This window comes from Tinamus guttatus, unplaced genomic scaffold, assembly GCF_059628265.1.
Source record: "Tinamus guttatus ecotype Peru unplaced genomic scaffold, ASM5962826v1 Tinamus_guttatus_pri_ptg000408l, whole genome shotgun sequence".
Lineage (NCBI taxonomy): Eukaryota > Metazoa > Chordata > Aves > Tinamiformes > Tinamidae > Tinamus > Tinamus guttatus.
Genome location: NW_028288942.1, coordinates 1,235,768 through 1,263,112, shown reverse-complemented (window position 1 = coordinate 1,263,112; position 27,345 = coordinate 1,235,768). Strand labels below are relative to the sequence as shown.

Genomic DNA, 27,345 nt, shown 5'->3' with positions numbered 1-27,345 from the left:
TATTAAACACTGTGTGGAGTTGGGTAGTTTAGTAGGAAGGGCCATGCATGCTTTTGAGAAAGATAACATTAACATCATTTAAGGGCAATTAATTAGCAACTGCTTGTCATTTGATATTTGATCTTCTGTTTTAATGTTTTCAGTCATTGAATCTAGGGTAGAGACAACATCATGTAATTCAACATTCATTTGGCCGTAACGAGTACCTAGTCCAAGAAAACATTTTACAGATGGTGCATAACTATGTTCATCCAAACAGTTTCAAGAAATTTCTGAGTGAGTCAGCATATTTGTGTGGTTCAGGAAAGGCTCACAAATCATTTCTACCTGATAAATGGTCTAAATGTTTTAAGTGGTATTAATTAGCTTGATCTGATTTGACAGCAGCAGTAAGAATAATTAATTAATGATGCAACAAGAACACAGCTTAAATATGATTGAACTTTATTTCAGGGGTAGTTTAGGTCCTCATGTGATCTATTATCACTCACCTTTTAGTTTTTAATTCAAATATAAGAGCTTGTGATTGCTGTTTCAGAATTGATGTATAGCCTGTTCAGAACCAGACTGCATTCCTTTATATATCTTAAAAGAGTATTTAGGTGCGTTACTGCACATACTGCATGCACTGTATGCTGTCTCTTGTTTAAATGCGGTGGTGTTCCTACACAATTTCAAAGTTTAAATTTATTACAAACGGTTGACATTTTCCAGGAGTTTGGTGCTATTACTGGTTGTTAAGACTTTCCTAGATCTGTGTCCTTGTTGGTTGCTACTAAGTGAAAACTTAGGCCAGAGATTCCAAGTCTTGTGAGCAGAATGAGTCTGCATCCACAGTCTCTCGGCACATCTCCAACAGCAGGCTACCAAGTGGGAAGGCACATTGATTTTACTGCCTGACTGTATCTGCAAACTGTGGTGCGGGAGATAAGTGTAATAAATAGACATGGGAATTGACAATGGTAGATATCTCAAGGATGTCATGAGGAGCCATCAAAATATGTTTGATCTGGAATGATTTGAAATTTTAGTCCTTTCTTTTCTTTCTCATTAGACTAAATAGGTTAATCTGATATTCCTAACCAGCCTGAGAGAATTCTCTAAACATAAATAGTCTGCATTATTTACTATTCTGTAAAAGCAAGCACTAACATGCTGGGAGGGCCTGTTGGCAATCATTGCTCTCGGTGGACGCCTGCAGTTTTTCTTCTGGCACTGAATCCAGGTCTGGCACTTTCTGCCCAGTCTTGGCCACTGTGAATCTGCTCATGTGCAGAGCTTCTTCATAGACTGGAGGAGTGTCTGACCCGGAGAGCGGTGGTGTTCCCTGCACAGCATTGTGGGAGTGTGCTACTGCTAATATCCTCCTGGCTGCAGGCCCAAACATGGAATGGAGAGCTGCAAGGGAGGAGACAAAAGCGATTTGCCTCATCCTGAAAGCACCAAGCGATTAGAAAAGGAAAAGCATATCTCCCATATACAGGCTTTCCTCTCTTCATGGACTAAGTGTTATCTTCTTCCTGCCCCTTTATTCCCTCCTTATTCTCTCTGCACTCTATCCCCAATGACGTAACCACTCCAGCCACTTCCTCCAATTACTTCTCCTTAAATGCCTAGCAAGGCTCTCATAGCTTTCCTTGTTCCACCCAGACGTGTCTCACAGTCATGCACGAATGACTTACCATCTGTCAGGGATGGCTATATAGAGTCTTGTGAGCACCTTAATGTGTACTATTTATAGATATTTTATTCCCAGATTCCTGCCAGGGAAATTTCAACCCACTGAGGAACCTTGGGAAGCTACACAGAGCTTTTTATAGAACAGCCTCTCGCAATGGTAATGGTGAACTCACAGGTAATGGTGCTCTGGAGAGTGCTGTCATGGTCAAAAGCAATGACTGTGACCTCATAGGGCTGAGGACCTGATTCTTCCCCTGTTTGACGGAGATGAAAACAACATCTCACACAGGCTGAAACCAGGCCACACAGGAGCAGCAGCCCGCCAATCACAAGCGCTAGCCTAGAAGTGGAGAGGAAGCAGTTAGAATAAAAGATTTTGGTTGGAAGAAACCTGTTGAGTCAGGTCCAACTCCCTGCTTAAAGCAAGTCTAACTTCAAAGCTAGATGAGGTTATCTACAGCCTTGTTCAGCAGAGTTGTGACACTCTCCACAGTTCTACAGATGGAGATGCCATGGCACATGGGGACCTGCTCTAGCGCCGCACCACCCTCATGAAAAGGCAGTTGATCCTTCCCTCTAAGTAGTATTTAGATTCTGCCCAGCTGCAGCCTGTCCTGTCACCTCTGATGCTTCCACTGTGCACCTTTGAGAAGACTCTGAGTCCATCTTCTCCATAAATCCACTTTAAGTAGGAGATAACTGCAGTTAGATTCCCTCTGTCCCACAACCTACTGCAGATTGAAAAAACTCACTTCTTCCATCCTCTCCCCATACATATTGTGCTGCAGTCCTCTGACCATTTTATAGGCTATCCACTAGACTTGTTTCACCTTATTAACATCTGCTTTCTATTGGGGGCCCAAAACAAAATGGACAAGGTATTACAGATGTGCTCTGAAGAATGATGAGCAGAGAGGAAAAATCATATCAATGATGAATGAAAAATCAATCAAGGATTGAACTAGATGATTTCAAGAGGTGCCTTCCAACCTCAGCTATTCGGTGATTCTGTGATATCCCTCGAGCTGCTGGCTACAATCTTATTAATGCAGCCTACTTGGTTTCTAACTCCTGCTGTCCTTTTTAACATGTACATGTTGATGACAACCACTGAGAAATGAGACTGAAGTTTCTAAATAAATGGACCTTTAAAAAGATGTTTTAATATTGTGCATCCAACAAAATCAATGTATGTAATAAAAACGAATGCCTGTGAAGGCAAGCTAACCATTTGTTGAAGGGCATGTAATGGCTAAAGGATTGCAGTGCTACTTCAGAGCAATAAAGGGCTCAGAGAGTGGTGATATCATTGCACTTCACCCAACTCTAGGATTCCACTTTCTACTACTGAAATTGTCAGATGATACAGATATTTAGAATAAGTGTATGCCATCTTACCAGATATACCATAGATGGTCCCATTCTGTTCCTGAACAGCTGAGGAAAAGACGGTGCAAGAAAGAGTTAGCTACAGAAAATAAAAACAAAACAAAACAAATCAAAATATCAAAAAAAGAGGGAAGATCCTTATGATACCCTTTTCCAGCTTCCTTTACAATTCTCACTTACATTTTAGCTTCTAAATGGCACCAATGAAGAAAATCCATGGTGCTTCATGGAGGAGACAACTATCCAACCTCGTCAATCTTCCCATTAAAGAAGTTTCCTTTCTGTTCAGATTTATCTTTTTGTTGTTCTCTTGATAAGAATGCCTCCCCAACTCTGTTTGCAAACTTTAGGGATTTGCACAGTGTTATTATTTCTAAACTCTTCTTCTACGTTTTTCTTCCCCCACAATTTAGTCTCCCCAGTCTTGTTATATTTTGCTTTGCTTTTCTGACTTTCTATCTTATTCTTTCTGGACAGCTGGCTATCTTTGGATGTTGCTTAGCATGTTTCTTTAGTTTCAATTTAGTAAACTTGCCTGTAAGTTTTCAAAATACATTTCTTTAGTAAAAATAGAATTCTCCTAGGAATTTTTTTCATTCTTCTTTTGCCTTAATTTCTGTTATTCTTACAAATGACATTACCAAGAGCAATATTCACCAAAACAGTATATTTCAAACCATTTTTTTCATGGAAATATCAATTTCGATTTCATAATATAAGTCATTCAAAATTAAGACAGAAAGTTGTCAGCCATTACAGTTATCCAAATGCCATGAATGTCAGAACCAATGCCATGTAACCATTATCATGAAAAGAGGTGATGAATATGGTTCACATTCAAAGCAATAGAAATTTTAATTTTCTGGAAATTTTCTGGAAAATGCTTGCCACCACGATAACATTGATGTCCATTACTGCCTTTCTTCTCCATCATCTTCTTAAAAGAATGCAAGATCTACAAATACTCACAGTTGGGCATTCACACAATTTTCCTCTGCTCTCACTGGGAGGAACTGAAGAAGAAAAACAAGTACGAGATGGGCAGGATAAATGAAGCCTTTGTCATATGTAACTTTCTACTCTCACCCAGACTGAGATCAGTCTGAATGTCTTACAACAAGGACTCATGGTTAGCCAGTTCTCTGCTGCCTTCATGTACTCTGCCATATATTGAAAATTATTTTGATACCAAATGCAGTGCTTCATTTTTTACCTTTCTTGATTCCAGGAGAATTATTAAACTCCTACTTAACATTTGGCTTCGCATTACAGGCCCCAAGTTCCCCTCTGTTCTCTCACCACAAGTTTTGTCAAACTACAGCTATAAATTCTTCTCTCTGCTAAAATATTAAGAGCAACCAAACATCTGGCTGCTTATTGTACCCATATAGGTTTGAATTCTACTCTTTCTTTCTATGTGGCAACCTGTTTTGTAACATTCATACCCTTCTTATTCAGCCTCAGATATCCTGATTTGTATTCAACCACCCCTGGAACAACAGCAGACAGTCTTCTGTGTATATCCTCTTTTATATCTTTAAATGTCAGCAAAATTCTTACAATTATTAATTGCTAACACTCCTTCAGCTTTTTAAGGTAATGCCCAACTGAGCAGAGACGACATAAAAAGGAATTTAAGATGTGACTTACCCATAAGAAACACCCTAAAGCAAAGCAGATCACAAATGAGCTGTTCATTCCCATGGGGTGATTTTGTGGCATCTTGTTCTCTCAAGTAGCTCAGGGTCTGTTTCTCTTTCCTAGCTTCATTTCGTCCTGATCCACCCACTAAGAGAAGGTGCAGATTCTTTGCTATGTGTTGAATTGTGTTGAATCCTGTCTCTGCTTCACGCTCTACCTCTTCCTGACCTCCTTTGAGTCTATCCTGTTTCTATGCCCTTCAGATTCTTGTTTTTTCTCTTTCCATCTTTGTCATTCTGTTAATTCCTGCCTGTTTCTGCCTGCCTCCTTTCATTATTCTCTCAGCCACCTTCTCTCCTTTTTATAGGGAATCACTAAAACTTTCCAGTTAGAGCAGGAGAAGAGCGGTGACCACAAGTTCTTGCTTTTGATATTGAACTAAGTCAGGGAAGGGTATTTCAAGATCTCTGCAGATCTGACCCTTCTGTGAGCAGAAAGGGTCTCCTATTTTTCCTTTCCCCGCCCCTACCCTAAGGGAGACTGGAGAGGACTGAAGGTCATGTTACTGACCCGTTTAAATGGAGATCAGATCCCTCTCCCTCCTCTGGTACCCTTTCTGCTCCTGTGCTCCCATTGTCCTACCTCTGCTAATTCAACTTCTTGACTTTACCCATATATTTAGGATCATGAGCCCATGTTAAAAGTGGTATATCATCTTGCTGAAGTGAAAGTTTGCAATGAAAAACAATTTTGGGGGGAATTATATGTGTATAAGCAATACAATGCCACTTACATCTCCCATTTTAAGGCTCTGCCATCATCTCTCTAACCTGAAGTCCTCTTCTAGGCCAGTCCTGCAACTCTGCCAGTCTTTTTACTCCTTTCTGACAGGCGCCAATTCTGAAATTCCCATATAGCCAGCCAAGTCCCCAGATGCTTTGCGTTGCAGGGCCTGCATCTTATTTCTCAAATCTTGGTTACTACTCTTCCTGCAGCTGGTTAAATTAGTAGGTCTCTTTCAATGATCCACTATTTTTTTTTTAATACTGGTCATGATTACATGTATATACTGCATTCACCTTCTCCTTTTCTTTTGAATAGTTATGACAGAAAAATTGTTCTGCAGTAACGTGTTACTATTTGTATTCAGGAACCACCTGTGACTGGTGTATAAATATATACTAAGGGCAGGACAATTAGGAACTCAGCACTGCAGCAACCAGAGGTCTTGTTGCTACATGTTGCAATAACAATGCATTCACATTAAGCTGGTAAATCATTAGTCTTGGACATGGAGCAGAACGAATGGATTCATGAACATAATGTATTCTCACAAGGCAGGCTAAAAACATTCACAGTTTTCTAATTATAGAAGTAGTGGTGCGGTATAAACCTGCATTAGCATGAAATTGTTTATATGTTTATCAGCCTAATAATTTTTTTTTTATCTAAACTGATCTGTTGCTAGAAAGAGGTATCTTAGTCCCGGTGGACAAATAACAAACACAGTGAAGTGTTTTGTGTTTAAGTGGAGATGGGACAAGATTCTTTTTCTCACTTTTTCCTTAAATTCTTGTGTGTATTATAGGTGTTTTTGAAGAAAAGACCCAGCAAAACTGTGAAATAAATTTTATTGTATGTACAGCATTTAACTGGAGGGGTTCAATGTGGAAAAAAATGTGAAAAATATCAATGTTATTCAGAGTCTTTTCATTACCAGTGTGATAATTGCCAAGAAAAGGCTACCGGTCAGTTTTTAACTAAAATTCCATCTGAGGAAAATCTCAAATTTAGAAGGATTGAACTAGAGAAATATCACATAAAGTGATGAAATATCTCTAAAGATTATTTAGATTTAAAGATACGCAGCAGACCCGAAACAGTAATTCCTCTGAAAGTATGTCATAACTTATTCCTGCTGAAACTTACTGGTCATTCTTTTTCTACTTCTATGGCATTGTCATTAATATTATGGTTCCAGTAATCCATTTAGTGCACTGCTAGCCTATCATTCAACAGTAGTTTAATTTTTTCCATATTTACTTCATGGTTTGTCTCATTTATCTCAAGATTTTATTTTTCTTTGATTTTGATTTGTACTGACTGAGTTTTTGCTTTCATATTTCCCCCTTGCCACTTTTCAGAAGGTTGAAAATGTGACCAAACTCTTACAGAATCAATAAAACAAATGAAATGTTCCACCATTGACTTTTCGCTGTTCTCTCCCCTTGTTTAAAATCTAGCAGTGCATTCCATATGAAGCTATGTGATCTGCACATATCCATCCTTGGATATCAGAAAAGACTTCTGTCCATTCTCAGCTACCCAGTTCATGGTATGTCAAGTGTTGCAGATCAAGCTTAAGCCCATTCTTATGCTTCTTTCTGAGACAGCATGAGCTTAACTGGAAGTTGAGCACCTCAAAGAGCTAAAGAAATGCTCCTGTACTGCTCTTAGAAGTTTTTGAGAAATTGCCACTCATTCCCTGTTACTCTTCAAAGGAGTATTCCATTAGAACCAGATTGATTAATCATGCCAAATCGTTTCCCTTGGGCATTTAGAAATATAAAATATGGGACATATTTGGGGCTTACAAAGACACCTGATACTTTCCCAATTTCCGCAAGACTTTATCCAGGCTTTCATATATTTTTATTAGATGATGATAATCCAATTGGACTCTATGCTTGCAAAATAAAACCAGTTCTTTAATGACTGAGCTGCATGCAAAGAAACAGTGCATCTGGTTAAGGTTCTTTACATACTTCTGACTTGCATTTCATGCTTTTTCCATAGTCATCATAAAGGTGTTCTTAATTCTTCTTCCACTGTTTGAGACAATGGGACCCTTTCTGCTTTAATTTGCTGCATATTATCACTGTGTATTAAAGCAAGGAAAACACCCTCCCACCACCTCTCACCCACCCTCCCTGCCAGCTGGAGAGCATCTATCACTTAGACATAGTTGAAAGTTAATGTCTGTTCCTCTTCACCTTTCCTTTTCTCACTTTTATTTCTACAGAAAGATTATTTCTAAAAATGACTAACTGTATGGGTTTGTCCTAGGGAATGAGAACGAAAGAATTCCATGTCCTATTCCCATTACTTTTCTGCATATACAAGAGAGTTAAATGCTGTTTTGTGGCTCCTTTTCAGAATATCCTGCATATGCATACAAACAACTCTCTGAAATTGTGTGCCATGCAGTCCCTTTATATCATCCAAAATACATTTCCGACTTGCACACAAATCAGTCGGTTCTCACAACATTCGCCTTTTGTTTGATCTCAGCCAGAAGCTTACCTCTGTCTCCTCTGTGGGATCAGCTGAACCTTTGTATTCTGTAACAATGCCAGAAATTACTGCAGAAGTGACATAAGTAAACCTGAAGTTCATGGCCTTGGAAAACCCCCAAATGAGGAGCTCCAAGTTCCTGTAGTAAAAGATTTTCGTGATATTAGGGGCAGCTCTCTTCAAGATGAATTCTCACCATCAAGCAGATTTTTATGTGTCACTCAGAAGGATGTCACCTACATACTGCAACTCAGCTTCTAGGAGGCTTTGGACTCAAATCCTCGAATATGAAAGAAGTCAAAAAATAAAAAAGAATGGAAGATTGAAAGATGTGGAAAAACTGTTTAGACTTCAAAGTAAAGATATAACCAAGGTTATGGGATGCAGTTAAGTGAAAGTAAACATGTTCAGGTTAGATATTAAGTGCAATTTCATGGAAGTTAGTGAAATAATTTGCCTAAGGCACCTTATAGAAGTCTTTCTGTTTTGCTCATTTAAATTTGACTGACTGAATCAGCATGGAGTAAATGTGAGGGAAAAATTACAGGCTACCCCTCAAAAGAAGGAACTGATAGAAAAAATCCCTCTGTTTCTGAACTTGAATTCATAAAAATAATACCATATGGCTTCACAGAGAAAGTGAGGAATATGGCTGATGCCAAATCTGTACTCTATATGCTATTTATTACTGCTTTAGAATCCCTTTATAGGAAAGATACTAGAAAAAAAAATCGAGTATTGAATTGAAGATTGAAGAGCTCTTTCCTGAAAGAAAACTTTTTCCTAGAAAGCTAGCAGATTGAAGAGCTGTTTCCTGAAAGAAATTTTCTCTTATTGGCTAGTCAGTAATTAGCTCATTTTCTTTTTTTCAAAGGTTTCTTGAGCTTTATGCTTCAAGACTGAAGGTGAATTCACCCTACTCTATTAAGGTAATTCTTAACCATTTGGTTAAAGGATTAGGGAGTTCAGGAGATAAAAGGCAGAAATATCACATGTGGATATCCCAGTTATTTCTGTTGGTGCCTTCGGCATTGTGTAAATATTCCCACTGAAATTTCAGGTTGTGGTCTAGTAAAAGAACGCAAAGTCATAAATCAGAAGTAAACAGCCCTCTGTGGTGTAAGGGTTTTTTTGTAAATTCATGCAGGTGCCTGTGTATATCCACGTTGTAAGAGTGAGTGTGTACATTTCCAAGTATAAAACTCTGTTTTTGTACTACTGCAGGTATGTGGTCCTGTGCACAACTGGATGGAGGAGCTGAGGAATTGAGTGCACCCTTAGCAAGTTTGCAGATGACAGGAAGCCAGGAGGAAGAGTTGATGTACCTGAGGGTAAGAAGGCTCTGTACAGAGAAATCTGGACAGGCTGAATCATGGACTGAGGTCAACAGTATGAGGCTCAGCAAGGCCAAGTACCAGGTCCCATACTTCCATCACAACAATCCCATGCAATGGGGTTGGGGCGCAGGGACTGGAGAGCTGTATAGCAGAAAAGGATCTGGGGGTGTTGGTCTACAACCGACTGAACACGAGCCAGCAGCGTGCCCAGATGGCCAAGAAGGCCAAAGGCCTCCTGGCTTGTATCAGGAACAGTGTAGTCAGCAGGGGAATCCACTAGAGACAGACACACTCACTGACAAACCTCCTCATGTGCTGCTCAGTTTTGAGGGTCTTACACGTACGGCGTGTCCTGAGAACTGACTACAGTATGAAAACAACTGCTACTATTTTTCAAAAGAAAGGAAAATTTGGCAAGAAAGCAAGACCTGAGCATCCACTCCTTTTTTCCGTTATATGGCATGTGTTCAATAGGCCAAGTGACAAAAACCATCTATGCCTCTTTGACGCCTTTCGACTTATATTGTGGCTACACCTATCCCTGATGTATGTTTATTGACTTCAGTGGAATTATGCTGAGACATGCCAGTTTGGGCCTACATCTAGATTGTCAGATCAAAAATACTTGAGCTAATTCTTGTTTGCATCCCCTTTGTTGTCTTGTTGGAACAAATGATTCAGCGATCTACAGGAGCCTGTATTTCCTTTTACCACCTTCCAGAATTAGCAAGCAAGCCAGACTGGCTTGTTCCCTGACCTCTTATTCCACAAGATCTTTTTCTGACTCCTAAACTGCAGATGAATCAGTAGATAAAGCAGTCAGAAGAGCTCTTCCCTGTCAAGGAATTTCTTCCCAGACCTGTAGTGGCAATGAGGTCAAGTCTTAAAGTCTGTGGTTTTACAGCCTGTATTTTGAATTGACTGCATGCAAACAATGCATAATACTTTTCCTGTCTGACTTTTTTAATCAGAATATTAGAAAGAAGTGTTTCTCTGACTCTCTCTCTGTTCAAAATGTGATCAACGCAGTCTTACAGTTCTTGCTCTTTCTGTATTGGGTTGTTTTGTGATTGAGCTGAAGGACCCTGGTGTCAGGAGGGGTGGATCAACTTTCTCCTCTGGCCTGTAAGTGCACAGTTTCAAGTTCATGCACATGTCTTATGAAACAGAAACATGAGACAGAACAATCAACTTTTAGATCAATATGCCATTTACTTATCTTCCCTCAACCCATTTGCCACAGACAAGTCTATCATTCCTTCACTTATCAATGCACACGACTTTTCACCAGAGCGCTTATGTGCTATTATGGGTCAAATGGGTTGCAGTGGTTGGGAGTTACTATATTAGCCTGCGACTTGTTAATGTCTTCTGTTTGCATTCAAGAGGCAGCAACAGTTGTTTCCTAGTCTGTGTGTGGTTTCAAGATGTGAACACTACAGGGTTTGGTAAATACAAATTTTGTATGTGTGAGTAAATGGTGGGTCCTGGGGTGACGGAGCAAGTAAGCTTCCAGACAGACAGTAGTGTGCAGAAGTCTGAAGACATCCACCTCCTGGAATATTCTGTTGTGCATGTTAGTCTTGTCCCAGGATTTGTGATATTTAAAATGAGTCTGAATTCAGGGGAATGTATTGTTACGGATCATCACAGGGCTCCACAGTTTAAGAGGGATGTGGAGCTGCTGGAGAGAGTCCAGCGCAGGGCCACAAGGATGATCAGGGGCCTGGAACATCTGCCCTGCGAGGAGAGGCTGAGGGAGCTGGGCCTGTTCAGCCTGGAGAAGAGAAGGCTGAGAGGGGACCTGATCAGTGTCTATAAGTACCTCAAGGGAGGCAGTGAGGAGGATGGTGCTGGCCTCTTTTCAGTGGTGGCCACTGATAGAACTAGAGGTAATGGCCACAAACTAAAGCACCAAAAGTTCCACAGGAACTTAAAGAATTTTTTTTTTAACAGTGAGGGTGACAGAGCACTGGAACAGGCTGCCCAGAGAGGTTGTGGAGTCTCCTTCTCTGGAGATCTTCAAAACCCGCTTGGACGCAGTCCTGTGCCACGTGCTCTAGGTGACCCTGGGTGTGCAAGGGGGTTGGACTAGATGACCTCTAGAGGTCCCTTCCAACCTTAGGCATTCTATGATTCTATGATCTAAGTTTAATTTGCTTTCTGGTGACATGTATAAGCCAGACTCATTCCTGTTTGTTTTGCTTTGTTTTGTTTCTAACAAATAATTCCTTCTTTTATATTCTATCTCCTTGTATTCTTGTACAACTTCTTTGCACTTCTCATAAATTTCCTACTATATGAAACAAAATTGAATATAGACATTTAAAACTGCATTTTAAAGATTCATATATATTTCCCAGAAGCAATAATTAATCATGATTAGTGAGAGCAAGACATACTGGATTTTGAAGTCCTTTCATATGATATTCAGAGATTTCAGCTTCCTACTGATCATAAATTTCCAAATATTTGATTCATAAAGTCTGTTAAGGCTTTTGATTCATAAAGGCTGTTAGAACTTCCTGAAGAACATGGAAGATTTTTTATATCTTTCTTAAGAGTGTTTAGATACTAGCTTTGGCAGTACCAAGTGAGGATGATCATGTCCATGCTTTGCGATAGCAAGTTTAGTTACAGCCATGTCATATGTGATAAAAGCTAACAAAAAATAAGAGAATCTTCAATTCTCTTGAAGATTTCAGGGAAACTTGGATGACTGAGTGAAACAGTAGGTGAGATTTCTTCATGAATCGGAGTGCCTGAAGTGTGTTCACTTTTGACATATCAATATGACCTAAATTAAGATAGTAGTTTGCAAACATGAAAGGTTTATCAAAGGAAGGTGAAAGCTGCTATTCCAACAGGAAAGAGAAATTTGAACAATAGAAAATGGGAGAAGAAGACACTAAACTGACTTTGGAAAGTCCATACTAGAATTTCATGACTGAAATCTAATTAACGAATACACATCCAGCAGATGTGTATTTCTTACAGAGAAATCTCTTAAACAGAGAATCTATTTCTCCTACTCTTTCAAAACTATGTCATTTTTACTTCTAGATCACTGCTGGGCACAAATCCAGAATTGACTAATTAAAGAATGACTCCCTCAAAGCCTTGCGTCAACCAATTGCAGGGTGTTCATTGTGAGGCAATAGAAAAGGGGGGAAACTGAGCTATGCCTGTCCTTGTTGCAGTCAATCTGCCAGCTGTTTTCTATGGAGTTATTCCCAAGGTGTTCCTATTAATAAGGGAACGTGGTATGTACCAGAACTGTCTTAGGACGACCATACCTGCAATGATGGTGAGGCACAGTGCAAACAAAGTTGAGTTAGCTGGCCACTATATACCAAATATATTCTGTTGAAATCAACAATTTAATTTATCCAAGCAGTCTGTTCAATAGGAGTCACAGCTATTCTCAAAATAGTTACTTTTTTGGCTATAATGAATTTAAAAGATCCATGGATCCAATACATGACTTAAACAGAATGAGTGTAGATTTCCTAGTCCTTAACAAATGATGAAACTATGGAAGTTTCTGACTTAGAAGGTATTGCTTCTGTTGTCATTAGCCCTGCCTTCTCTTTCTGTTCACTCACAACAGAGAAGGGAAATGGTTGCATACAACTGTACCCTTTGCACAGATTCGTTCTTATGTCAGTGAACACAATTCTCAAATTGTGCGCAAGCTACAGATTGAGGCCCAGGAAAATTTTGGAGTCAAAAATATGCACTAAGGTTATGGGAAGAGTTACTGGAAATTAGCCTGTTCTTATGGTCATTGTAATGCAGTTTGATGGATCTTTCATTAGCAGAAGTATTTAACTCAAGACAGATGTCTTCCTGAAGTGCATGGTTTAGCCCAACAAGAGCTATGGGACACAAAGAAGGGTATCTAGGGAAATCACACAACCTGTATTATGCAGGTATTCAGTCGCTGTTCTGCCTCATCGCTTCTGCCTTAAAGCCAAGCTTAAGCACTTTCCAGGGGAAAAAAAAAAGTTTTAGAGGGCAAGACATTAAAGCTTTTTTCTATTGCAGTCAAATTGTCCTGTTTCTGTGGCAATTCCCTAAGTGACAGTATTCACAAAACCAAGCAGGCTAGAGCTGAATAACATCACATTCCAGAGCTTGATCTTGAAAATATTCATCTTTTTCTAGAGAGAAGTTTCTAGAGAAAAAGTCCTTTATAGAGAAGTTAGGCCAAGCTATGGCAGGCTATGGCAGTAAATCTTCTCTACTGCGTTTTCCACATTCACACACAATTACTTTTATCAGACAAAAACATAGAAATAAACATACAATCTATAAGCACATATTTTACTCACCTGCTGAACTGAACAATAGTGTATTCCTATTGTCATTGTGTGCCATAGTGCAGAAAATTCAAATAGCAAATGTCAGTGGTATCTTCAGTGATGTTTTGGGACATGATGTATCTGGTTGGATGCTGTGAACAGTGGTTAAGAGTATTTACTGTTTTCCCCTGTATTCATATTCAGTATCTGAGAATTCATTTATGGCGCGATAATAAGAGAGAAAATGAGAAGCTGAATATTTTATGCCGGGGATGCAGAAAGAAAACCAAAATGAAGGAAGAGATAGAATAATGAAAGAAATTTCACATACCCCAGTAAAAGAGATGCATATTCAAGTAATATATGTGACTCTTCCTTCTCCTCCCTTAGGGGAAGGACCCCCTACTTCCCACTCATCTCATTTTGGGTCTTTATGCCCCAGTCTAGACAGAAGTAAGGTGACATGAATTCTCAGAAATGTGTTGTCAAGAAGGCATGCTCTATTCCATTCACACCTCCTTGGACTTTCATTTCCACTGAATGTTTCATATTTTAAAACAGGCAAACATCTTTGTTTCATCTCAAGAAGGTGCTTTGTTTCGTTTTTCTCATATTCAGATGGAACTTCCCGTGTTTCAGTTTTTTCCTATTGCCTCTTGTCCTGTCACTGGCCGCCACTGAAAAGAGTCTGTCCCTTTCCTCCTGACACCCTTCCTTAAGATATTTCTTCACACTGGTAAGATTCCCACTCTCTCTTCTCCAGAATAAACATGCCCAGCTCTCTAAGCCTCTCCTCACGTGAGAGATGCTCCAGGCCCCTAAGCATCCTTGTAGCTCTGCACTGGACTTCCTCCAGTAGTTCCATGCCCCTCTTGTACTGGAGAGTACAGAACTGGACACAGTACACCAGTACACCAGATGTACTGTAGCCTCACCACGACTGAGCAGAGGGGAATGATCACCTCTCTCGACCTGCTGACAACACTCTTCCTAATGCACCATAGGATACCAGTGGCCACAAGCGCATGTTGCTGGCCCATGGTCAGTCTGTAGCCCACCAGTACTCTCAGGTTCTTCTCTGCAGAGCTGCTCCCCTCTTGACAATACCCCCTGGCTTCTTTCTGTGCTTAGGGGTTATTCCTCCTAGGTGCAAGACCCTGTACTCCTCCCAGTTTTGTATCATCAGCAAACTTGCTGAGGGTGCATTCTGTCCCTTCATCCATGTCATTGATGAATAAATTGAACAGGACTGGACCCTGTACTGACCCGTGGGGGACACCGTTAACTACAGGCCTCCAACTAGACTTTGCACCACTGACCATAAGACTCTGAGCTCTGCCAGTTCTCAATCCACCTCACTGTCCACCCATCTAACCCACACTTCCTGAGCTTACATATGAGGTAAAGGAAGATTAACTTTATTTCTGTGACTTTTTCATTATTCAGTGCGAAGGGCTAAAAAATTAGGGATTCAATTCAGAGCAAAATTCTCATCTACCAAGTCAAAAATCTAAGTTTGAAGTAAAAGATAACTGATTCAACAAATAGAAGCAGTGTGCCCTTGTAGCAAAAATGACCAACCGCATACAGGATCGAATTAGTAGTGAATCCAGTAGTGCAAGGGAGGTGGTAATTATCCTTTGTTCATCATCTGCGAGCATGCAACTGGACTACTATGTTCGGTTTTGAGCGCTGTGGTACAAAAACCATCCCCTAAGACACTGGAATACTAAAACCAGTCCAGAAGAGAAAGATACAGATAAACAGGATATGGAGTGAAGCCGTGCTTGGGCAAACTGTAACAACTAGATTTGTTTATCCTTGAGAGGGGTAAGGAGAATCTAAATTCAGCCTCCCATTGTCTAAAACAGGTCAACAGAGGTGATGGAGCCTAACTGTCCTCAGAGGTATACAGTGAAAGGGAAAGAAGTAATGGGCATAAATTATAGGTAGGGAAATTCTGATCTGGAATAAGGAAAAAAAAAGTCACAATGAGGGTGATCAGATATTAGAACAGATGTGCAGAGAGGATGTGTTGTCTCCATCCTTTGATATTTTCTAATCTGCCTGATGGAGATCTGGGCAATCTGATCTAACTATGGAATCAACCCTTCTGAACAAGAGGTTGGAACAGCTGAACTTCCCTTCCAAACTAAATCTTTCTGTGACTCTGTGATTTACAAGTACAAAGTGGGGACTCAGGACAATTCTTAGGGAAAATGTCCAAGGGAACAATAGCGTACCACTGGAAATAGCATCAGCTGCCCCCCTTTCTTAGTTTGGAAAGAGAAGAAAAAATACAAAGAGAAGGATGGACTGGATATCACTTTCTTTGTGTTTCAACTTTGCTGCACCATCCAGCTTGTAAGAGGACGTTCCACTCTGTAAAACTGTGGCTAACTCTGTGCTAGGCTTTTTGCATAGTTCTATGAACTCTGACCTTTTTTTTTTTTTTTTTTTTTTTTCCCCTGGGACTTCCCTACAACAGGAAAATGCTATAGGATGTATTGAAGTCATGATGCCAAGAAAGAAGTTTCTGAAAGGTTGATGATCTTGCATTTCATCTACTAAAATGTCTCAGATCAGTAAAATTTTATTTAATTCAATGCATAACAAATGCAAGAGCAGACGAAGCGAAGACAGGAACAGAGTTGAAAGACCTAGTTCGAGGAACAAGATGTTGAAAGTTGCAAGACACTGTTAAGAGAAGATACCATATGATAGATGAGATAGGATTAGAGTGATGGAGATCTGTAGAGTAGATCTCTAGTGAGATTCTCCAACTGAAAACTTGAGATACATTAGCCAGAACACAGACCTGTGCAAAGGAGTTTGAACACTGCCAAGAAAAGATGCACAATACAGATATAATGGCTTAAGTAACTTCATTTGGAAGAAACCTCTGGAAATTCCCTAGGTCAAGGTCCTTTTCAAAGCTGGGCCAGCTTTGAACTCTGATCAAGTTGCTTAGGGATTTGTCCAGCCAAGTTTGTGCAGTTTCCAAGGTTGGAGATCACCCAGGTGCTTTGGATTCCTGTTCCTGTATTTGGCCACCCTCATTGCAAAGACTTTTCACCTTCTATCTAATTGGAATTTCACTTATTACAGTTTCTGTTAGTTGCTTCTTGTTGCAATTTGCCACTGTTCACTTAGTATGTCCCTGCATTCATAGCAGGAGCAGGTCTACAAACTTGGAAAGAAATCATTGTAATGAGGTCATTTTGGGTACCAAACTCACTCATCTCTACTCAGTGGAAATCTGATTTTGCCCTTTGCCAGCTAAGTTCAAATTTAATATATAATAATCTTCCTGAAATAGGCATAGTGTGAACTCATTATCTTTGTCACTATTCCACTCTATTGCTTTGCTCCTGTTGATCCATGCCACATTTGTGCTGGGGAGCTGTTTTACAGCTACTAGTCTTCTCATACAGAGAAATTGCAATGTTTGCCCTCATTATTGCGTGTATCACCACTGCACTCGCAAGGTCAATTTCTTATCAGTTGACTGATGCTCAGATTATATAGTGTTTGTTTGTTTGTTTGCTTGCTTGCTTTGTCAGGTTTAGTATTTCCCTCTGTGTTGGTGTATTGTCTGACATAGTCCATCTAACCTGATATGACCATGACACCAGGCTGGTAAATCAACATAAGATTGGCCTGACATAGAAGCCAATCTGACTGATATAATGGATCTATTTGGACTTAAAATACAAGTTCTGTAAATTCTTCACTCTGTATCACTTCACTTTTAAGGAGGGAAAAGACCCTTTCCAAGCTCATAGGGCTAAGATTTGGGTTGGGGCTAAATGAACTTTACTATGTGAAGGTATGGAAATAGTTTATAAAGGACACAGCATTCAGGCAAAGAAACAGAATAAAAAGTGTACTCAACTTACCATCACTGAACTGACCTTACTGCATTTGTTGGGAACGCTCACTTAAAAAGCCTTAAAACTTAAAAGTTGGCAGGGAACCCAGAAGCTAGCATCCATTTGCAGAAAGAAACCATCAAAGATGTGCATGTAGCAGATTATTAAAAAAAAAAAAAGGAAAAAAAAAGAAAAAATCTTCATAAATGGTTTATGGAAAGAAAAAGGGATTAAAGGCAGCTGCTCAATTGCCAGTTGTAAATAATATTTTTCAAGCTTGGTGGATTGAAAGATCTGAACAGATGAAACACTGCAGTTTACATTCACATATACCCATTCCACTGCAACAATGAAAACTTCTAGTTGGTTCTGCTGGTCAATCATGCTGGTAAAAAAGAGGTTGATTCTATGGAGCATTTGTTCATCAGTGGATCTGTTAACCAATATCTTCCAGTACATTAAAGGGTTTTTGTTTACTAAGGAATGGCGTCATTCTGAGAATCTTTTCAAAGGAAATAATATGACAGACAAACAGAGTATTGTTTTTAACTTGGTTTAAGGAAAAACGTGTTTTCAAACATCAAGGCTTATACACATATATACAAAGAACATATCCATACAAGGACTGTACACATACACAATACAACAAAGATGTCCGTTGCCAGATACAAAATTAAAAAGAATTCATGCAGCTAAACTCCACCCAGAAATCTGGAGGTATTATTTTGCTCCAGGAAGTGTAAAGTTTTTTTACCGTATCTACATTATATGCGCATGCAGCACCTTATGTATCTTGGATTCCAGAGATCCCAGGCAGTGTAAATGAAACCCAGGAACATAAGTAAGATTCCCGACAATAGAATCTGTACTATTTTGAGTAATTGCAGAGTGAAGATCTGTGTGGAGCACATTATTGCTATCCTCACTTTGCTTTGTGTAGCAATGAAAGTTGTGATAGTACTGGAGTTAATCCAGTAATATTTTAATGCAGCCATGACATTTAACTTTACTTTTCATACAGGTTCCTTGGCAGAATTATTTAAGCTGGCAGAATTATTTAAGAAAGAGGACCTGACTAGGCAAACTGGTCTAAAGGAGATGGACTGTACTTAGTGTGTGTATTTAGTGATTATTCAGGTGAGTAAAATCATAAAGGATGAAATGGGAATGGTTTCTGACTGTGGCAGGTGTTAATGTAAGGCACTGAGAAAAGAAGAAAGACTTATTTTCATAGAGATCTGTGAAACTATGTAGTTGTTTTCTCAGAGGATCACTCAAGAATCATTGCTTCACTATAGCTAATTCTTCCAAGCAGTTTCCTAGGCTTGCATTTTTTATTGTGAAGCTAAGAGTGAAGACGGAGGCAAAGTGGAAGTTTTAGTCTTTAATGGCACATCCATTTCAATAAACATTTTGAGAAAGATGCAAAATAAGCAAATAAAACTAAACACGTATTCAAAACTTTTATTTGCTAATGATCTTATCTCACACTGACAGAGGCTGTGTCCTTTCTTGAAATACTTCTTCAGGTGAAATGAACAGTCCCTTTCTCACAGATCCAGAATTGCTTTGTTGAACAGGAATTACTGGTGTAAATTATCTGTCCATATAAGGAAGCACAGAAGTTGTGTTCATATAACACAATCCTGAAAAATTTAAAAATACAACTTAATGATATCCCAGTGATGTCAGGTATCCTATATTTGGGCTCTTTGTAATCAAAATGATTTACCACTGGAATGTAGAGTTATTTACCCCTTGGATTATTTTATTTGTGCTAGGTAGTCCCTTATGTGCCTGTGATCCAGCTATATTTTGCTGTTTTTCCTTATAGAGGAACATACATATATGTTATACAGGACAGATATAAGCATATCTATCAAAGGTACTATGACGTCTGTGTTCCTTAGTCATAGCACAGGTAGAAAACATGGAAAAGTAAGCAGAATCATAAGTTTAAAAATTTTTACTGGGGCCTATTGACTAGAACCATACTTGTCCTAAGTAACCAAGGCTTACCAAGTTGTGACTTCTCTCACAAGAGCTGTCCCATCCTCCCAGTACCAGCCATTCCTTTCAGAGATATATGATAATCCAACCCAGTAAAACTGCAGATCCTGTGGCAGAGACACCTGTAGCTATGAGAAAATCAACACAATATTTAAAAATAAAATGCAAGTTTCTTTATCTCACAGTTGTGATTGTGTAACAACTAATGGAGGTAATGTAGAGAGGAGCCTCAAATGCATGTGGCCAATAAGAACTGCTCTGAGCTTTAGCTGGTCTGCCTATAGGTGTCTACAGTTTGGAACATACATGGAAGCAGTCCTTAAGTTCCACTTCAAATGAGTGGAGATCTGGCCAACAAAGCCAATATAGCCTGGAGTTTGATTCACCTCACCAATAGGAATTGTTACTGAATCCTGAACTGAATCGCTGCAGCAACTATTCATATCCTCTAGATGATTTGTTACTGCTTAGTAGAATATTCATGGATCCACACAAGATCTGAATTGTACAGGGTACTTAAACTGGTCTGATCTCAGTGTAGCTGAAGTTACATATATCCAACATGTGAAAATAAGTTCTTACACAGATTGGAAAATGTACTTCCTTTTAAAGTTTTTGTGTAGCAAAAGGCAGGTAAGGATGTTTGGTTTTGGTGTAAAAGCTTAATAGCTGATAAAAATGAGGTTCCCATGTATGTCTGCACAAAAAAGGGAAAACATGTCCTTGTCAGCAAATCATAGATTATTATTCATCATCAAATAAAATTAGTATGATACTTTAAAATTATTAGTTCCAAAAACATTTATAAGCCATCATAATATAACTCTACCTTTTTTAGTCACTTTGCATTGCAGCCAGCATCAATGGTGAATGTGGTGCTCTCTAGATCTAGTGATCTAATATAAATGCTAGAAACCTAGATGCTAGCTTTGGAATTCTCAGTGAGAAAACTTGGGGACATAGGTAAGAAAAATATGCATTTGAGATGCTGAATCTCTCCTTCATGCTAATACTTGCAATTTATTGTTTCAAAATAAGCTGTTAAGACAGTACCATCTTTGTTCTGTCTTTTAGCACCACCAGAGTAGAATTTCTCAAGGAACAGAACTCCTGGCTTTGCTTCCATGTTTTCTTCTGTTTTGAAATGTAGAAACAGCTGTCAGCTCCACTGTTTTGCCAGCTTGCTGGACAGAGAGTGCACTTTGCTTCTAGAAATCAGAGAGACATTATAATGCAGATCAGCAAGGAACATGGGGGCTTTAGCTACTGGTTTGACTGAGAAAAGAAGATGAAGAGTAGCCATAAATTAGCTGAGATCTTCATAGTCCTGTGACATACAAGTCACTGAATCACAGCGTGAGTGTTAGTATCCACATATCCATATTTTGAATACTACCACAGTTCAAAATAGGGAATAGCTGATCAAACATTTTCCCCATGGCTTTACATTGACTTGGCCAATGGACTCTGAAGGTGGAATGATGTGAGTTTATTTAGATAAATGATATTTACCATTAGTCTTATTGTTTTCCTTCCTTTCAAAACACAACATGTCCCTCATTTCTTGCAGTTTCTTTCCTTCCTCAGAATCCTTGGAAACCTGAAAAACTGAAACAAATGCTTTAGAACAAAAATGCTCATCAAACTTCTTTTTCTTTTTAATAAATTTAAAATGTAGCTTTTGGGGTTCTTTAAATTTTTGTCTGCCTCATTTACCTATCCAACATTGTGTGTACTGACTTGCGTTTGGTTTTCTAATAGGAACATCATGAAGAAGATAGATGATTTTGGCAGGGGCTAATTAACAAGGGTTAATCCTATCATTGCCTGTCCTAATTCTGGAAGTGGTGGAAAAGCAAACACCGGTTGGCTAGCCATCCGCATTGCATTTATTCCAGCCATATGAGATGTCCAAACTATGCACATTTACCTTCTTGTGGCATAACTGGGTCTTTGTATTTGGAGGTGATCAAAATCACTTATCAAAACTGACTCTCAAAGGGACATTTGATTTTTGACCAGGCATGATTTGTTATTGCGGAGACTTCTTACAATAGAAAGAAAGGAAAGAAGCAAACAAAAGAAGAAAAGGAAGGGAGGGAGGGAGGGAGGGAGGGAAGGAAGGAAGGAAGGAAGGAAGGAAGGAAGGAAGGAAGGAAGGAAGGAAGGAAGGAAGGAAGGAAGGAAGGAAGGAAGGAAGGAAGGAAGGAAGGAATTCAAACATCAATTAATTGCAACTAGATTTAACAGCTGCCTACAACTACTTGAAGAACAATCACAAAGATGAGGGAGCCAAATGCCTCTGAAGTAGCAGCAGAAGATATAACAATGGGTGTCGTTGCTTGGGATATGCAATTTGGACTCTTGGAAAGGTTCCTCAGCACAATAATAGTGCATGATACCTAGGGCACCTGCATCCTTGGAGATGTTGAAACTCAGGGAGGCAAGGCTTTGTTTAGGGTTATATAGGGTCAGTGGCAGTCCCATTTTGCATGGGGTTGAATGAGAAGCCTGCAGAGCTGGCTTTGAGCCAACATTTCCCACATGCTATGGATTGCCACCTGGTGTTCTTTCTGGTCACTTGTCATTACTTCCCCACTCCTTCACTCATTATCTCTGCTGTCAGATACAGTGTGCAGCCATCTTGTTAAACCGAAATGTTTCTAAGGAAAGCATACTGTAATAGATGGACAATGCACAAATTACTACAGTTTGATGCCAAGATTTTTCTCACTGCAGGAAAGGTTGCAATCCAAGAAAGACATCTAAAGTTGCTAATAAAATGTGCCAGTATCAGTCACAGGGAGGCACTGTTGGTCAGGTAGACGAGTTGGAACTCATACACTTCTGACAATGAAAGCTAAGTGTTTGAGAAACATAGTAGGACTTTTTACTCCTCTAAGTGCAGCTTAAGTTGATAGTATGTGAATATTGTTAAAATTAGTAGTTTATCCCATGGTCAATGTGGAATGGACTAGAGGCTGTAAATACTGATCTAAGTGATCTGACTTGATCTGGCACACAATGAAAGGACTTGCTTGTAGGAGGACTTCATTGTTTGCAGTCTTCCTGTATTACTTCCATAGATATTTGCAGGGTCAGTCTGCAGTGAGGAAGATAAAGTAGCCATACTGCTGTAACTCACTGATTTCAAATTAAGTCAGGAGGTCACAGTACTTACACAGGGCCAGCAGAATTACCAGCCCCATTAGCAACAGCAGGCACAAAGTGAAGGAAATGAAAGCCACTGGTCGCCAAATGGAAACTGAGGAAGAGACTCCTAGGACAAAGCAAAAAAGAAAACAAACAACAACAACAAAAAATCATCAATGAGGAGCACCATTCCTCACGATTAAGTGATATTCCCTCCTCTTTGATATCAGCAGTCCACCTTCAGCACATTCTGCAGAGCCTCATTTTTCTTCAGTAAGAAGCTTTTGTTATCATTGTTCTGAATTTAATGGACTTTCCTTTTCCTTCAGAATTGTCTATTTATCCACTGAGAATATTTATCAGCTGTGGCTCTGGTGTTGTTTTAGAAACATACCCTTTTCATAAGACAAGCAACCAGATTAGATTTTGAAGTTCCTACAGCCCTGGAAATAACAAAATAAATAATAGATTTTTCAATTTTAAAGTGGAAAAATTGCTATCTAGTGTCAAAACACTCTTCATCGTATACAAAATTAATTCCTGACTCTGTGATTGGCATTTATAAATGCTTACAATGTTTGAATGTTAAACTCTAAATCTTTCTTTAGGTTCCTTCTTTAAATTTCCATCGTGGTCCAATGTATTATCCAGAATATAGTTCATCAAAATTTTCTAGCTGACTATCCCCCAATTAAAATATTTTCCTACCTTTTTTGTTTCTTTTGCAGAGCAGTGCTCTGCTGTAATTTCTGTAAAAGTATTTCTGTAATAATCCTTTATACCTATATACCTTTATATATTCATGTTAACTAAATATTATTATGGACATCAAATACTATTACCTGAGTCATGTGCCTCACAGCAAGTTCCTCCAGAGGTCCAACCTTTTGTAAGGTGTGAGAATCAGCCTGCAGAGGTGACCCATATGTCCAGAGTGGGCAACTAAAACGTACATACTCAGAGTTGTGGATGATGCCCATAGACTTTGTCACTTTGGGGAATTTCAAGAGACTACAAATGACCACAAAGTGGAGGGTAATGATCTGATGGAGGGTAAGACTGCCATGTAAAGGGACCTACATATCTTAGAAATGAACTGTAAGTGCAACAGAGTTCAAGAAAAATGTCCTGCACCTGAAGCAGTAGAATCCCATATAATAAAACAGGTGATGGGTTGACTAACTAGATCTTCAGGGTGTTGGTAGAGAAGTTTAACATGAATCACCCGTGTGCCGTAAAGTCTAAGCAACACTGGGCTGCGCTAGCAAGAGCATAGTCAGCAGATCAAGGGGAACAATTATTCCAGTCTACTTGACACTCCTAAAGAAGAAATCTAGAGTACTGTGTCCAATGCTGGGCCTCTTGGTTGAAGAGAGATATAAGTTACCTCGAGAGAGTCAGGAGAGGGTCACTCAGGTGGTTGGGACTTAGAGAGAGAGGCTGAAAGACCTGGGTTTATTTAGCCAGGGAAAGAGGAGGCTGAAGGATGATCTATTTTCAGTTTTCCACTACCTAGAAGTAAATTATAGAGACGATGGAGCAAGATTCTTCTCAGAGAGACACAGCAAAAGGACAGAACATGTCAGTTACAAATTAGATCCAGGAAACTTGTAATTAGGTATGCAATAGGTGAGCAGGAAATAAATGTTTCCATTAAGAGTGGTTCAGAACTGGAGTGAGTGTCCAGAGGGGCTGTGAGTTCTCCATTCCTGGAGATTTCTAAAACTCAAGTAGATAAATGCCTGACTGACTTGATGAGACTTTGGAGCTATCCCGTGTGAGAAGGAAAAAAAAACAAGTTGTAATAGATTAACTCTAGAGGTCCATTTCAACCTATTTTTTTAAGTTATTGAGCCTATCTACTTTACATAATATGTGTGTATATCAAGAGACTATTAAGGAATTTTCCCATAATGCCACCCTTTTTCCATCTGGCAGACTGTATTGTTGGGGTCCCATAATCTAATATTTCATCCTTGGTTTTCTAGCTGCTGTTTCTCTACAGCTGCCCCATCCTCCTTTTGAATCATCATTCTTGGTGCATAGACCTGTATCTTTTTCAAACAGCACCGGAGTAGTGTGTTTGTCCCACACAAACACACTGTGACCCACACTGTGAATAGCAATAAAAGATATTTATTTCACACAAAAGCAACCTGCTAAATTTTGGAGCAGCAGCAACAGTATTAAAGTCATTATTTTATAAACTCAGCATTCCACAGGCACAATTCAACACATTAGTTAACAGACCATCTAAAGAAAAGCTCTAAGCATAAACACATAAAAATATACTGTCATAACCAGTGCCATGGTTCTATTTATTCACCATGGTTGAACAAAGAGCTTCAATTTCAAGGCAAACATTTTCAAATAAAATGATAGCATTTTTCCCTCAATTTCCCTGCTGTTACAAAGGAGTCTGATAAAAATAATAAAACCTCTATCAAAGGCAGTATTTATTTTCAATGATGTTGAAGTAAATGGAGAAATAAGTGAAATCTCAAAGCCTTCAGAAAAATCTGTGATGATAACCTATAATGCAAGATTCCATTATGATCACTCCCACCACTGTTTCCAAGACTATTTATATAAGAATATATTATAAAGATTAGAAGAATTCTAGATCAACTAACATGAGCATGTTATGTGCCAGTTCCAAGTTATGTGCCAAGTTATATTCCAGTTTAGATAAAGAATTTAGGAAGTACTTACTGTCTACTGTAACAAAACTGCCTGGAGCATTAATTGCAGAACATTTGTTGTTACTTGAATATCTATGAGTAATAACTGAAGTTGAAGTTTGCAAATTTAAAGCAGTGTAGCCTTCTTCATCCTCCATCTGTGCTTCGTTACACTTGTTTCATGAGACAGCTCTGTTTTGGTAGTAACACTGCAGCAATACCAGTGTGGAAACAATGAAAATGGCTGATATTTCTATGTTTCTAGTGAAACCACAAAGGAAGCTGTCTCTGAGCTGATTACTGCATCGCAGTAACATTTTAAAAGTATTTTTAGAAATTAAAGTGATACTGTGAAGAACGAACATGCACTTGAATGTGAAGATCAGGGAATCTTGATTCCTGACTGAAACCTAAAGTTATTTCATTTATACCCACCTGATCTGACTATGAATACATAGCAAACACTAGGTTTTCTGCTTCCTTAAAATAAGATGCTTTAGAAATACTTGTTATTTTGAGTTAAGGTATGGAAAATAACTTTTCAAGGGTCTGAACAAATACACCATTGCAGGTGTACTGAAAACAGAGGGGTACATCGCAGAACACTATTGTGAAAGACATGAAAAACAGCATTATTTTGCAAACATTCACTGAAATAAATACTACAAATACCATTTACTTTATTTCAGGCCATGGTTCTCTTTCTCTGTGCAGTTTTTGTCTGTGAACTACTTATCAGGATGTAGGAAGAGAACTGTTCAGGGAAAATCCCCATACTTCGGAAGCTGGTGAAATAATCAAATAGGATCTATAAGGCAAGTAGCAGGTGGAGAGGATTAGAGTGTTTGATTAGTGAAGAAAGATTGACAGGTCTGTTTATGCAGTTTGGTCCTGAATTCTGAGGATTCAAAATAAATGGTCTCTGTTGTCACGTGTAATGAAGAGTTGTACTCACAGCAAGTGAAAAAGCTAGACAACTAGTCAGTTTATGTCTTACAAAGCAAGATATTTTAGAAGGAGAAGGTCCTAATTGAAAACAGATGAACAATGCATAGGAAAAGAAGTCCTTTGGGGACCAGACATTTCTTTTCTGGAGATTGTCAGGTAGGATGAGGTGAAAAGAAACCCTTGGGCAGAAAAGAGAATGAAGAAATAGAGTGCTGAGACAAGAAATTAAGAAAGAAAGGAAGATTCAAAGTGAGGAGGTTGAGGAGAAAAGCTGAGCTAAAAGGATGATGAAACCAGGAATTTAGCAGGACTCACATGGTCACTCAGCCTGGATTGAAGAAAGACCAGGCAAGACTGAAGATACTCTGCTATTGAAAGTGCTCAAGGGCAGAGACTACAGTTCAGACATAACTTATCTCCCCCAATCTCCACACCTTCACAAGGCTCATTCTAGTGCCTTACTCCAATGCTGAACTATATTTCTAAAAAGTCATAAAGTAGCAATTGACACTCCTTAACAAAACACTTCCCCAGGCATGACATGGTCAGGGAGAAGTAAAGCAAAAGAGGAATTTTCCTGGTAGCTGCTCCTCTTCCCATGTGCACATTTAAAAAGTTGTATCACGAGAATGAAAAGACACTATAATAAGAGAGATAAAAGCCACTTTATTATTTTAATATCTCTGAACCCTGTAAGCCAGCAAGTGTGGCTTCACCTTGCCATGCCCTGCCTTACCCTCATTTGTCTTGCCTTGCCTTGCCATGCCTTCCCTTGCATTGTAGTCCCTCACCTTCCCTTCACTTTCCATGCCTTCTCTTGTGTTCTCTTGCCTTGCCCGGCCTTCTCTCGCCTTCCTTTCGTTTTTCTTGCATTGGCTTGCCTTGCCTTGCCTTCCCCTGCCTTCGACATGCCTCGAAGGGAAGTGGAGCCTGGCCAGGAAACCTTGCCTCGAGGAGCATAACTGCGCCCACAACCCCAAAGCAGGAAAGCTCAAGGAGCAAGAGGCTGCCCCAGCCCCCAGCCCTGAGTGGGCAG

At 39.3% G+C, this 27,345-nt stretch overlaps 2 protein-coding genes across 2 annotated transcripts; both read right to left on the bottom strand.

The window, feature by feature from the left end:
* Positions 1-1,040: 1,040 nt before the first annotated feature.
* TMEM52B (transmembrane protein 52B) lies at positions 1,041-4,853 on the bottom strand. Its single transcript, XM_010220767.2, has 5 exons — positions 4,720-4,853; positions 4,039-4,082; positions 3,079-3,117; positions 1,854-2,020; positions 1,041-1,398 (listed from the first exon to the last, which is right to left on the bottom strand). Exons 1-5 carry the CDS (start codon positions 4,789-4,791, stop codon positions 1,148-1,150), a joined length of 573 nt encoding a protein of 190 aa, XP_010219069.2. The 5' UTR covers positions 4,792-4,853; the 3' UTR covers positions 1,041-1,147.
* Positions 4,854-18,886: 14,033 nt separating this feature from the next.
* LOC104573561 (natural killer cells antigen CD94) lies at positions 18,887-25,552 on the bottom strand. Its single transcript, XM_088531318.1, has 6 exons — positions 25,393-25,552; positions 22,709-22,807; positions 21,040-21,135; positions 20,581-20,735; positions 19,537-19,655; positions 18,887-19,163 (listed from the first exon to the last, which is right to left on the bottom strand). The coding sequence occupies exons 1-6, from the start codon at positions 25,517-25,519 to the stop codon at positions 19,043-19,045; spliced, it is 717 nt and encodes a 238-aa protein (XP_088387444.1). The 5' UTR covers positions 25,520-25,552; the 3' UTR covers positions 18,887-19,042.
* Positions 25,553-27,345: the final 1,793 nt, after the last annotated feature.